Below are 14556 nucleotides of genomic sequence, written 5' to 3'. Positions count from 1 at the left end.
TTCTAAACCTGGAGGGACATTTTCCATGCTTCTTCCTTTATTGTCGTCATTTCAAGACACAGTTGCATTTATTTCCTCCTTTTTTTTTATATGAATGAATACAAGACCATTGTCAATAATTCACAAGCATAAAGTACACATAAAGTTTGTACACTAGAATGAATGCCTCATGAAGTATTCATGAGATTAGCACCTCACCGGGAAGTTTTGAGCATGAAGTGCTCTTCATCAGTCGAGACTTGAGTCCTGTTCTAAGTGATGTGATGTCATTAGGTCCGAACTCATAAGACTGCCATCAGGACTCTTTACTGAAAAAGCCCCAGGGTGCCCTATCAGGCACATTCAACACTTTCAGTCAGAAAGAAATGCATCTAAAGCTACTCTTCCTTTACTTCTGTTTTTCCTTCCTCAGCACCAAAGAGGACCAGTTCAGTGTGTCCATTCAGCCTGCTGTAGGTGAGCTGTTAATGCCCAGTACCATGGCAGAACTGGACTTCTGCAAGGAGCAAGGTGAGTTCAGATTGATCCAAGTCAAAGCCAACACGATATATTTCATCAGATATAAACTTGACCTGCTATTTTCACTGGAATCTTTCTTACAGTGTTCATTTGTTTATTTCAAAATTCACCAGCATTTGGTTCATTTCTGTTGCATGTGATTGTGGAGTAAGAGTAAGAAGAGCTTTAACTTCTGTCTGTACATCTTTCAGATTTCTTGTTAGAATAATCTAAACCTTAATCTTAAGTAAACTGACTGAGGATGATTAAAGGAGAAGGCTGGCAAAATTCGTACATTTTGAATACATTCTCCAGGACACATAGGAGTAAGTTTCATCAGCCTGTTCGAGGGATTTGTCATCAAATATGTTGTACTTACCGTCTCATAGTGTTTTTGTGACAAGTCAGTGGTGAAATCTTTGAATAGGCTCTCTGACAGCTTTAGATAACTTGTATCCAAGCCACCAGTGTGCTCTTAAGTGTCTCCTTAATGCTACTCCGGAATTAATTGATCTTTATCCACCTTTTTTAACTGAACACATCTGCACTTAGACACAAAAAAGAGAATTTAGACAGAACAACTTGCTTTCAGGACCATTTTCTCTCTAAAGAATATCCTTTTATTCATATATAAGTGGAGTGAGGTTAATAATTTCTTTCAGGTAAAAGGTTTTTATTATATTTGATGTTGCAATCCTTTTTATTTCTACCCAAATTGTTCATACTTGTCTCCATTCTTTCTTTAAAACCCTTGCTCATTGCCAAGTGCAAGAAAACTCCATTTACTTTTGAATTTTATTGTGTAACTTCTCCCATGTGCTCGAATATCAGAATATTTACATTCTGTGAGGTTATAAGCATTTTTTAATGCTCAGTGCTTGACTGTGAAACCGTAATTATGCCCTTAGCGGTAGAATTTTATGATCAAAAGCAGTTAAAACAGGACAAATACATCAAAAGTTCAGCAGTAATAGAGTTAACGATGTTTTTTGTTGGCTTTTGTTTGATGGTCAAACATTTTTGCATCTTCTCAGGAAAGCTCCTGGGCATGAATGAGACCTCAGCAACTATCCCCATGGCAACAGCTAACGCTTCCAGCCAGGCCATCAGCAAGCAGGTCCTGTCTGTAGCCAACGTAGGAGTGGTTCCATCCAGCCAAAACAACTTCCACAGGTGAAACGTCTGCTGTTTATATTAATGTTTCACGTTTGACTTTCTAATCTGGAAATGTGGAAAAGCCTAATGCAGGTTTCAATAGTTTGACCGTATTATTTTGTCTGCAGATGACAGAATGGCGCAGTTTTCAATGAAATTATGAGTAAGATTCAGTTAAACACATGAAGCAAAATCATCTTACATTTATTTATTAATTATTGAGTGAAAGTATGTAAACCTCTAGGATTTGAGTGTTCACAGTAAGTGGGAGTGACAATCGGTTATCACTCAACAACGTTCCAAGCAGCGTTGACTCAGCCAGGTAATTGAAGCCTTGTCCTTCTCCCAGTACACATGCATAGGAGCGAAATCGAGTTATTTACAAGAGTAAATCCGATGCTGTGGACTGTGTGAGAAAGTGTTCGATACATTCTGCTGCCTCTAACTTTCTCCGGGGCAGATCCTGGTAGTTCAGTCATATTCTTACTGTTGCTCCCTTTAAGAGCAAACCAGGCTAACTTCTCAGCTGTTGCATATAGAATGCCACATATGGATTATCAAGTGGCATTTATGCAGGTTTAAACAAATGTTTCTCCATCTGACAACAGAGCTCAGACATCTTCCTCTGACCCAAATTATTAGTGAGTCACACCCAGTTTTAAGTGTGGTGTCTTTGTCCTGTCTGAGACCAATAAGGTTAATGTTTCAGGGTGCATGTGTCCATCAAAACTGCATCTTTTGTGGAGTTTTGTCAAACAGTGAGCGTCTGTGTGTCCCTCGCCAGCCTCACACACACACATGCCAGGGGAATGCCCTGAGAAGCCTGGCTGTGTAATTGGTGTACACAGAGTGTGCTAATGAGCTTCCTCCTCTGTCACGCACACCCGAACACCTGATAGATAATTACACCTCCCGCTCCCCCTCTGTTTCCTGCTCTGTCTCTCTTTCAATTCATCTCTGCACCCCCATCTGTCTCTCTTTTACTTCCTCTTTGTCCTCACTCCATCCCTCTGCACCATCTCCTCCTCCTCCTCCTCCTCCTCGTCTCCTTCTTGGTGTCTGTTGTTACCTGGTCGTGTTTCTGTCTCGCTGTCTTTCAGTGATCTTGTGCCTGTGATGATTTCTTTATAGATTCAGGCTGGAATTGAGGCGAAATGTCTGATTCGCTGGATGAATAAGGGACAGGAATAAGTCGGAAGAGCAAAAAATGGTGTGGGGGGGGGGGCACATTTGCACAAGGGCACAGAGAACTGAGAGTGAGTGGAAATCAATGTTAACCAGTGGGAGAGGCCTGCGTCCAATAAGCCCATACTTCATTCAGAATAACCAATAGCTGAAATGACTCCATGCTATCAATCTCTTTTCTGTTTTTGTGATGGCTCAAGTGGAGGGGGGGGCGCTGTCCCAGCTTTACCCTCAGCCTCACTATATTGAAGACACTCTTCCATTTTGTCCTTAAGACAACCAGCTGTTCCACACTGTGTTTAGAGGTCCATTTGTTTGAGATGATGGAGTTCCTCTCTCACAGAATTCTCAGTGAAGTTGGCAGGCTGTTCTTTGAGATTTGGAGGCAGAAGAAGGAGGGTTGCGCGTGTTTTTGTTTCATTTTTCAGTCCTCTAAAACGGGCCGTCTGGTTAGAAGTTAAGCGCAGCGATTACACATGCTAAACATTTATCAGTCAAAAAAGAACTGGTGCTACAAGAGCCCGACTGATGCTGGGTTTTCAGAGAGTTATGCTAACACTGGACCTGTATATCTGTTTATACAAGGCTCGTCTCTTCTGCCGCCACCTTTCCATTTTCTGGTCCACATCACTCAAGTTTTGGGAGCCTCGGCTCCTAAAAGTTGCTTTTAATCATCCCGAAAGCCAGCATGGAAGTGGGGAGAAAAGGTATTTGGATTCAGATTCAGAACCAGCAAACTCAGAAGGAGCCGTGTCATTAAACCAAGAATTTGGGGGCAGAAACATCTGGCTGCAGGACTATAACCGTCCTGGTTTGACCCACGATGACAGATGATAACTTCTTCTTTTTTATGTCCTTTAGCTTTGATGTAAACGCTTGCTGTTGTCTCTGTAATTCAGCCATACTGTGAGTATACTGTTGTGTAAGAAGTGCTGACTGAGCTGTTGCGAGTCGTAACCCTGTAACTGCGATAACAAAGATACAGCATTGCAATGCAACCTGCAGGCTGTGTTGGACAGTTTCTCAGGATCACAACTTTCTTAGACAGTTAGACTAGTTTATTATTTATTGACTGAAACGCACAGCAGCAGCTGCAGATGGTAGAATCAGTCAATCTCATCTCTTTTTGTCCCATGAGTTGTTGCTATCTGTTCCAGGGCCTTCATGTCAGACCTTACAGTCGGTAAATGTGTTTCTGTGAAGAAAAAGTGAGCTGTGCCCACTCTTGTAGCTCTGACCAAAGCCCCCTTCAGTGGAAATGAGTGTGTACGTCTGAGTGTTAAGTTCCAATCAATGCTGATCAGAGCTGAAGCCGACGAAAACCCGCGACTACGGCTACAAACAGGTCTTATTCATGTAAAACAAAAGAAAAGCAGTGAGGGGCAGTTTTCACTGGTCGTGCTCTGCTTGTATCTTCTGTTGACCATTCGAAGGTCTGAAGAATGCTCCTTTGCTTTTTAATTCTCATTTATCAGCCATAGAAACTACACCGTACTGGTGAATTATGTTACATTCAAGCCATTCTGTAACACAAAGAATTTATTTGTAGCTGATTGTTGAAAGTTGAAAAGTTACCACGAAGTCAACAGCTAATCTGACATCCCAACAATTTAACTTGCAATTATGAGAAAGCAAGAAAATCAACAGATTGTCATTTTTCAAAGGCTGTAATCAGGCAGAATTTGTCTGTTTCACTTGATATAAGATAATGATTAACATACTTCTCTGGTTTCCGCACTAATGGCATCATTACTCCTGTATTGCTGCTATAGCTGCTTTGAATAACACACACATGCACACAGCAGAGGGATCGATCAGATCGGATACACCCACTGAGAGCTTATTGTAGAGGTCACTCTACATTATGTGTGATGCGTGAGGTGACCTCAGCCCAGCCCCCCTCTTTTCTGCAAAAAAAAAAAGCAAACTATTTTAATTAATTGTTGAAATAATGGATCGAGCTTCAATATGAAGCTCAGCATATATTTCACGTTCTTTAAAGCAACCACAGACCCTCTGAGTGTTGGAGTTGAGCACAGGTTCTGCTGCACTCCTCTTGTTCATCAGCAGGGTGCAGCACTGCTTTTCCCAAACAGGCGCTGAAGCCGAGCGAAGGGGGGGGGATGCCACAGAAACACAGAAATTGATTGCTGGAAAGGAGGATGGCAATAAATCAAGCAGGAAAGCAAATGTAGAAAACGCTGTTCTTGTTTATGTCTAAACAGGCGGAATAGAATAAATGTGCTCCATTTTTCAGTCCGTTTGAAAGCAAATTTGATCGAATTTTGCATGCATTGCCAATCCCTCTGTTTAGAGTCTAATTTTGAGGAAGAAAAAACTGAACCATTTGATTTATAAGCTATGCTTCCATTTTACACTGGAGTGTAATTACATTATGTTGCTCTAAAAACCAAATTTTCCTCTGTTCAGTTGTTGTTCCTGTTCTGAATTTAATTGACTATCATTTACAATCTGACTAATTAAATAATAGACTCCTCTGTATAGACTGTTTCAGCAGAAACTGTAAAGTACATGTCCTCAGATATGGTGTAAGGAGCACCAGCAGGGTCACATGTTTAACCCACTCCTCTTCATATTTTTGTGCCTTCATCTCCGCCTGCCCCGCTGCCCTCCGAGCGTGGCGCTGACGTTCGCCCGTATGGCCGAGCTCTGGAGATGTGTGGAGGATTCCTGGTTGTAATTGGGGCTAATTGCTTTGGCCATCTGCCCGGTCTGAGTCCGCCCGCGTGCGTTCTGCTCTGGTCTGGCCTCGCTGACCACTCAGTTGAAGGACGCTCCGCCACTCATCCTCCTGGCCAAGAACCAGCAGTCAACAAGCACACAGCTGTGACCATCGCACATCTGGCATCAGCTTTACTCATTCAGATGAAAACGATGCCATTTTTTTCAGCTCGTTTTTAGAGGATCAAACACGGTTGGTTTGTTGTTTAAGTCCTGGTTTCTTTGTTTCTGAGGTGAAACTGCGGCCTGTGTGCTCTCTGCATGCGGGTGAATGTAAAGGTGAAGCCCACTTTGTGTTTGCAGTGGCAGGGTGGAGGAGAGGCAGATGGCACACACAGGCTCTCCACACTGAGGAGAATCACGGATAATTGGAGAGTGATGCTTAGCCGCAGCCCTGCCGATCGATGCCAATCCACCTGCTCTAAGTCCAGGGGTTATGCTTTGCTTTTCTTTCCATACACTGCAATTAATCCAGTGTTTAGCCCTGTATGTGAAGAGTGCAGAATACCAATGACCCGTTTAAGGCATGGCCGACCTTAATCGCTCCCTTCTAGTCCGTAAAAATGCATTGATGTTGTGTTAGATCCAGATGTGATGCAGGTTTTTTTTCCCCCATCTAAACAAACAAAAAGCATTCAATGCAAATACACTTAGAAATCAAACACAATCAAACCCCACTGTTGTTTCTTTCCCTTGCTCCTATTACCACACATGAACAAAAGCACACAGCAGTGTCTCCAGAGACAGAATGAAAGCAGCCTCAGGGTGGTGTTAACTGGCTCAGTAAATGATAGATTTATATCCTAAATCCATTAGCAAAGCCACAGGGACCTCATAGACACCTCAGGCTGCTGACGGAGGGGGCAACAGAGGGGCTTACGGAACAAGACAAGCATTTTTGGTTACATGTTGCATATAAATAAAAAAACGCATTTAGATTTGAGATTTGGTTTTTTGAAGGTTGGAAGAAACCACAACTGAAGGCACATCCTGAATGCCGAGTTAGTCATTTGGACTGATATACAGTCTGAATTATTTAAAGAAATTTAAGCAGAGCAATAAGGTTGGAATTTTTTGGAAATTCATCCTCTTTCCTGTTGAAGTGGCTAATATTGTAATTAAGTCAGGGGATGGACTCCCTTTCCTCCCTGAGAGCTTCCTGATAAACTCCCTCTCCTCTGTTGATGGTTATTTAGCAGCTCCCCAGAGACACACCCAGACACACTGGGTTGTGTGAGCCAGCATAGTTTCATTATGTCCTGTCATTGTCCTCCCTCCTTCTCATCTTTAATATGTGCGTGCTAATTGGTGGACGTGTTAGTCGCTCTCGTCACGCAGCATGACGTCGCAGGCCTCTGTGACTGCGCCTGTCCACAGGCCGTCCTGTGGGGGCTCTTCACAGGCTTTAGTCAGGCCTAAGTGGAGCTCTTTGTGGGCTGTTTGTCAGGCCTAAGCAGGCTCCTGCAGGGGGTCTTTGTTGTGGGGATGTAGTGCTAAACGGAGGCAGATGGCTCAGAGTTAGCCACGTGAGGGGGCCCAGCTCAGCTCTGTCACCCTCAAAGAGGGTCACACTGGGTCATAGCCTCTGTCTGCCTCTTGTTAGCACTCTCAATGGGGACCATGTGCGCCCAGATTTGCCTCAGTCTGCAGGGATGGTATCCAAGGAAACGAGGTGCTAAGAATTCCCCCAATGGCCCAGAGGGAGCTGGTGGGACGGGGGCATCCCCCATACTGGTCCCAAGGCTCCCACACACTCAGACTCTCACAGTCCATTAAAAACAGGCTGAATTCTGTTTGACTGGCATGAAGGGCGTGTTTCATCCCTAATGGCTCTCCAGTCAGCTGGGATAATAGACTCTCTGTTGCTCTGCTCTATATTTCCTGTCACATCATTTTCCCTCTTTGTCTCAGTCTCTAATTCAGACTAATTACAAGGTGTGAGGTGTAAGAAAATTCTCTAACATGTGGATTTGTGGGTTTTAAGAAGCAAGTGTGTACATGTGCACATTGCTGGCCAATTTATCTTGTTTTTTTTTTCCGAAGATAGTTACATGCTGCCTTCATATCCAGCTGCTTTTGTATTTGAAGAGGTGAATATTAGAGGAAAATAGCTGTAAGAAGGAATGTGAAATTATATTGAAACTAAACAGGATTGCATCATTATAAATAAAACAGAATGTTCCCTTTGCAACATGACAGTCTCACCCCACAAAACTATGACGCCCATCACTTTTGGCAGAAATGATCAGGTGATAAAGATAAATTTATGTTTATAAAAAAATATTTGTTTACGTCAGCAAAGGTAATTATGTACCCCTTTCACAACTTTATTTTAGCCATATTTAATTAAAAAAATGGACATAAATTAAGACAATTTGGGGTTTATTTATCTAAGATTTTGGATTATAGACCTCTGCCCTGATTGCAATACAGGGGAGGAGAATATAGCCTAAAATGATTTGGAGTACCAAACTCCAGCATCTCCGTCCAGAGATCATATTTGTCTGTAAGATTATATTTTCTCCAGCACCTCTTGCTTTTGTTATTATCGTTTTTAATGGAAGCGTTCTCCGTCACCTGCAGGTTTGCCGGGCGGACGGTCAGCAGCGGAGCTCTGGTCCTGGTTTCGCTGGAGCCGAGGGAGTCCTCCACTGCTCTCCTCACCATCAACACAGAAAAGAGCGTCATGGCGTCCATGTTGCTCCGAGACCTCAAACAAGCCCTCGCCCAGGCGTAAAATCCTCCTCTCACTCCAGTTTCTCTAGTAATCTCAAAGGGTAACGACTCTTAACTGAAGATTTCATACGTTTAGTTCATGTTTTGGGACAATTGCGACTTTACTTGCGAGCTTGTGGAGAAATAGTTTTTTCACATCTGTTTTTTTTTTGTCCTGAACCATCTGAATACATGTATGGAAGTCTTCATAAAAGTGTTGAACCCCTTAAAGAGACTCAGAAGGCATCACAGTAAATTTTAAAAACTGCCACCTCTCATTATGTTTAAATGAATCAGACATCTTTATCATCCAGATCAGAACATAACAGTACTCCACACAACAAAAATGACCATTTATTGAGGCAACGACTTCACATTTCTTCCTGTTAATGCCTTTGACTAAACAAGCCGGCGTACAAACAGCTGTACATATGTCTGAGGAAAATGACTCCTTTTCCGGCCCACTCAGACTGCCAACATTTCTGTCCCTCGTCAGTGTTTCAATTAACTTAATTGCCAGGAATAAAGGAGACGGGATTTTTACTCATCGTCTTTCATCTATAAACCTTTGGAAGCTTTAGCAACACTAAGCATTGATGTAGTTTTACATTCCGGTCTTTAAATGGGCCTCAGTTATGTTAAAGTGCCTTCACTGTGGGAATACTGTTATGCAGAACCAACCGTTCATTAGGCTCGAATGTCTTTTTATCTGTATGCAACTTCTGAACAATAAAAATGTGACTTTACCAAATCAGTTTCCTTTTGATGTGTTGCTACTGCTCGTTTTCTTCAGCTTGACTTGAAGGCTGTGCGGTCATTTAACTCAACATGGCTGAAACACAAAATCGTTAACGTGAGCTCAGCTAGTTGGCCGACATACTGTGTACTCATCACGTCATGATTTTGATGAATCTGTCACTTTATTGGCTGCCATGTGTTCTTCTCCCTCTTCCCTTCAGTTCTGCCGGGTTCAAGAATGTATGTGGCTGACAGAAATGACTCACTATTGATATATTTCATTCCCAAAGGCATAAATAAAGCAGGCCTCCGAGTGTTGTATGGGGATTACTAATCATAGTTGTGCTGAAATGAAAAATTCAAGACAATCTTTCATTGGCCACAAAGTAGGGGAGTGTAGTCCTCCCTTTAAAGTATTCGATATGCATATAGATTTGTGTTTTTACCTTAAGTTGCTGTTTGTGCTTGCTGCATTGGCATCCAGGGATTCCCCCTGCCGTCTCAGCAGCTGAGTGTTCATATCGGTCTTCATGCTGCTGTTATTGATGCTCGCCAGACTTTTGCCTCTCCTCTTATAAAGTCCAATGCTAAGTTCCAGACATGTTTTTGGTGGCGCATTACAGCACTATCATTGTTGGATTTGTTTATACTGAGCAGGCAGGTGAGCTGAAACGCTGTTTAAATGTTGTACAGATGTTGCTGCAGATATTTTACTTTCATGTAGGTGCAGAAATCTTGCATGTATCGATGTTGATAACATCAGGTTTTGGATTAGATTAGGTCATTTTTATGTTTATGCATTTAGCAGACGCTTTTATCCAAAGCGACTTACAGGTAGGGTAAGGGGGTCTTGCCTAAGGACCCCTACTGGAGGTAGTACCTTTCATGCCGGGGATTTGAACTCAGTTCTCCCACATGGAAGGTGACAATCATACCACTAGACTATCCAGTATTTTTACACCCCACATAGTACTTTTTGTCATTGTTGGGCCTCATTCTGGGACATTCATTTAAGGGACATTTTGTGCATGTGAGACCATGTAAAAACAGGTAGATATTAAACTGACTTAGTTTTTAAAGGCCGTCATGATGCAGAACAGCGATGGATGTGGTTTGTTTTTCTCCGAACTTACCCAGATAAACATTTATTGGACAAACTCTACTAAAAGAGCAACATCAGCATAACATCCACCAGTATGGCAGGAACTAAAATGTCCCAGCTCTCCATTACACTATGAAACAACCAGTTATTTAACTCACCTGCCAGTGGTTGGGATGTTGAGGCTGATGAGTGTGTATGCTGGAAGTCTTTTGCAGTAAACCAAAGGCATTACTGTTAAACAAATCGATCATAAGTGTGTGGCTGCAGAGCAGTAACAACACCATGTAGACAGAATTATTGTCTCTCAGCTGTGAGATGAAGATGCTGAGTTAAGCTGCAGGATCAAGAGTGTTGGGGCTATAAAAATGTGTTTTATGTTAAATATTTAGCAGGACAAGATGTATGAAGCTTTTGTGTTGGCAGATTGATGAAATGCTTTAGCTGGACTGTTAAAAAAAAAAAAAAAAAAAGAAGCCTGCTGCCGCCTGAAGCCAGTTCTGCTGCGTTGCTCATTGTTGAGTCAAGTTGTGCAGACGTACGTGATGTGCTTTAGCATCGAGGCGGCCGGTGGCGTAGTGTGCTTTGCGTCTGGCTGTCTTTTCCGGCTCATAAATAGTGTCTCTCTGAGGGCTGTGGTGAACACCTGTTAGCTCATCTGTCACAGGAGCTCCACTTCGCATCCATCACCTCTCCCTCTGTACTCATTCCCTCAGCCAGCTGTTCCCATTACACACACACACACACACACGCTGTGTCAGGCCTGCCAGACACACATGCCATGCTTTTTTCAGCATCATACAGATCCACACAGAAATGTAAAGAGTGCAGATACGTTTGAACAAGTCACTTGATGATAAGAACTTGCTCTCACAGTTATGCGAAAAAACAAAGGACGTCCTCCTTTTCTTCAAAGGATTTATGTATAAAAACATAATGAAAAATCATCTTGTCTTGACCAGGACATGGACTGTAAAAAACTTTGGACATCTTAAACTGTAATTCTTTAACAAAAAATAGGCCAAAATGTAGAGTCCACACCATGATCCAACATCTTGTAGAACCACCTTTAGCAGCAATAACTTGAAGTAATGGTCTCTTCTTTCCACCGTTGCTTCAGCTCATTGAGGTTTGCAGCATTGGTTTATGCACAGCTCTCTTAAGGTCGCACCACAGCATTTCAGTCAGCTTGAGGTCTGGACTTTGACTGGACCATTGCAACACCTTGATTCTTTTCTTTTTCAGACATTCTGTTGTAGATTTGCTGCTGTGTTTGGGATCATTGTCCTGTTGATGAGCCAGTTTCAGCCAAGCTTTAGCTGTAGGACAGATGGCCTCACATCTGACTCTAGAATACTTTGGTATACAGAAGAGTTCATGGTGGACTCAATGACTGGAAGGTGTCCAGGTCCTGTGGCTGCAGAACAAGCCCAAATCATCAGCCCTCCTCCACCGTGCTTGACAGTTGGTATGAGGTGTTTGTGCTGATATGCTGTGTTTGGTTTCCTCCAAACGTGCTGCTGTGCATTATGACCAAACATCTCCACTTTGGTCTGCTCTGTCCAAAGGACATTGTTCCAGAAGTCTTGTGGTTTGTTCAGATGTAACTTTACAAACCTAATCTGTGCTGCCATGTTCTTTTTAGAGAGAAGAGGCTTTCTCCTGCAGCCCTTCCAAACAAGCCATCCTTGTTCAGTCTTTCTCTAATTGTGCTGTCATGAACTTTAACCTTTAACATGCTAACTGAGGCCTGTAGAGTCTGAGATGTAGTAACCCTTCCCAGATTGATGGGCAGCAACAATTGCTTCTCTGATGTCATTGATGATGTCTCTCCTCCTTTACATCATGTTAACACACACCTGAATGCTCCAGACCAGCAAGCTGCCAAAACCTCTGCTTTTATATAGGCGCTCACACATAATAATGATCATTTAATCAAAAGCTTTTGATTAACTAAGCAGCAGGGTAGATAGCAGCCTATTACTGTAAATCCTGCTAAATGCTAAATATTATGACAAGATGCTGAAAAAAGTGCATTTTTAAGTCCCTTTTAATCGGAATATGTGCAAATTGCAGCTAGTTTGAATTAACTGGAAAAAATAACAAGTATTCCAGAATAATACGCAAAAAATGTCAGCAATTCCCTAAAGTTTGAGGTATTTTACAGGAAACTGAAATCTTGTCGACCAGCATGTTTTGGGGTGACAGTTGTTGTCCATTAAATATAACTAACTAGAGGGCAACAGAAAAGCAGCAAACAACCCACCACCCACGTGAATCCCACACTGTACAAAGCCCCATTTTCATAGGGTTTTAATTAATTAGAAGCATAAAAGAAAAGAGCAGTTAAGAGAAGGATATGTTTTGATTAACAACATAATGTTATATCTATGTTTGCCACTAGCAGTGAAAAGTCATTTCTCATGTCAGTCATTTACCATTTCAATGTTTTGTATCATTGCAAGCAGCAGAAATGGCTTATATAATAAATTAAAGACAAATGTACAGGTACATTTAATTGAAGACACAACTTGATTTACTTAAATCTCATAAAGTAGTTGTTAACAAAAGAGCAGCTGGCTCTGTTTTATTATTTTGTGAAAGATACTCCTGGACTTTGTGATTTTTGTATTTTTATTTGAGGTTACAATTGATTCTAAATAAAACTGCAATTCCAATATTTTTATTTTTTTTTAGTAGTAAGCTTTCTGACAGTGTTGATTACCTCTTAAAAGAGTATTTATTTATCAATAGACATACAATCTTCAACAGACATACATGACGTGTAAGATTGTTAAATCTGACTGACTTTAGTGATTTTTTTAATTTTTTCTATTTGCATATAGCTTTGGTTTGACCAATTAAGTGCAAATTGTATGAGCTTACTGAGTGAAAGTGCCTCTATTGGCATCATCCCAGTGTAAGGTTTCTGGAGCTGCACAGGGAGAAGTGAGAATCATACTGGTTATAACCAGTTCCTGTTTCTATCTATTAGACTATCAAACGCTTAAACATGTTGTGTTTTTTAAAGCATCAGTTTCTGGCGAGCAGTTTACCATTAGGTCCTCAATAACAAACCAAAGTGAACACAATTAAAGTCTGTTATGGTAAAGCAATAAGAATGAGGGATTGTGCCATATCATTTCCTTTCACTGATTACCATCAGCTTAACTGATTCATCAATGTGCTATCTGTCTGTTTTCTTAACTCAACACTTCTTGTTGTTTTCTGAATGTAACTCTGCTCTTTTTTCTTTTACTGTGTTACTGTAAAAGATTTTCTGTTGAGAACCACTTTTTTTTTTAATACACCAAGCTATGTTGCAGCCATTATGTTAGCATGCAAACATCCTAAAATAAAAAAACTGTCCTAAAATAAAACTGGGATGACACAGGATATTCCTTCATTTTTCTTAATGCTCCATCTTTCCACCAAGTTCCATGAAACTTTGCTGGTAGTTTTGTTGTAATCTTACAGACAAAACTACAAAACGGCAGAGAAAACACAACGTTTTTTCTTTGTTAACGAGAGCGTTAGCATTAGCTTAAATATGATTTTGCAGAGATTCTTTTCACTTTATCTTGTCTGCACAAAATGTCTTTGTATTTATGGAATCTTATGCTCAAGTATGTCCTTTCAAATTTGGAGGCTCATAAAAATGTGCAACAATCCTAATTTATGCTCGCACATCAGATCAACACGTAGCCTACATTGTTGCTATCCCGGTAGCCTGTATAAAGTGTAAGCAAAAAACATGAATATACCGTATTGTCGTCAATGCTCTAATTTATTCTTAGTGCTTTACTCTTGTTGCTAACAGTAAAAATGTGTCATTTGTTGTGTTTTTATGTTGTAATAGCAAGCCTCTGCGAATGACATTTAAATACATTTAAAGTATACATTTATACTTCATTTAACATTTAGATAACATGAAAATAATGCAACAGTTGTATGGAAATCTAAAGATTGGTCTGGACTAAACCCCCAATGCTTTGAGATCACACATGAACCACATTCCCTTTGATATTATTTAAATCTAAGTTGATTGTCCAAATTTGACCTTGATTGTGCAACCTACAGCCATTTTAGGCTACTGAATATTTTTTATGAAACATCCATCCATTTTCCAGACCCGCTTAATCCAATATAGGGTTGCAGGGGTGCCTGGAGCCCGTCTTAACTGGACGAGAGGCAGGTTACACTCTGGACAAGTCGCCAGTCCATGACAGCGCCACACAGAGACAAACAAAGATGCACTCACACCATAGGATCCATTTAAAATCACTCATTTACTCCCACCATCATTTTGAATAGTGGGAGAAAGTCCAGAGAGAGAGCCAACCGATGCACGGAGGGAACATGCAAACTCTACACAGGAAGACCCCAGCTGGGATTTGAACTGGAAACCCTCCCTCCACCACACC

The 14556-nt window shown here is 41.3% G+C and overlaps 1 protein-coding gene across 2 annotated transcripts in view; it reads left to right on the top strand.

The window, feature by feature from the left end:
- Nucleotides 1-8627, top strand: part of ap3b1a (adaptor related protein complex 3 subunit beta 1a) — a 67605-nt gene extending 58978 nt beyond the window's left edge. For both annotated transcript variants that reach the window (XM_072372489.1, XM_072372488.1), the window contains exons 25-27: nt 413-510; nt 1533-1671; nt 8164-8627. In XM_072372489.1, coding sequence (XP_072228590.1) covers nt 413-510; nt 1533-1671; nt 8164-8317 — 391 coding nt within the window. In that variant the 3' untranslated portion in view covers nt 8318-8627. The remainder of the gene's footprint in view (nt 1-412; nt 511-1532; nt 1672-8163) is intronic.
- Nucleotides 8628-14556: the final 5929 nt, after the last annotated feature.

This window comes from Leuresthes tenuis, unplaced genomic scaffold (genome assembly GCF_036924035.1).
Source record: "Leuresthes tenuis unplaced genomic scaffold, fLeuTen1.0.hap1 SCAF_19, whole genome shotgun sequence".
Classification (NCBI taxonomy): domain Eukaryota; kingdom Metazoa; phylum Chordata; class Actinopteri; order Atheriniformes; family Atherinopsidae; genus Leuresthes; species Leuresthes tenuis.
This window is presented reverse-complemented; position numbering and strand designations above follow the sequence as displayed.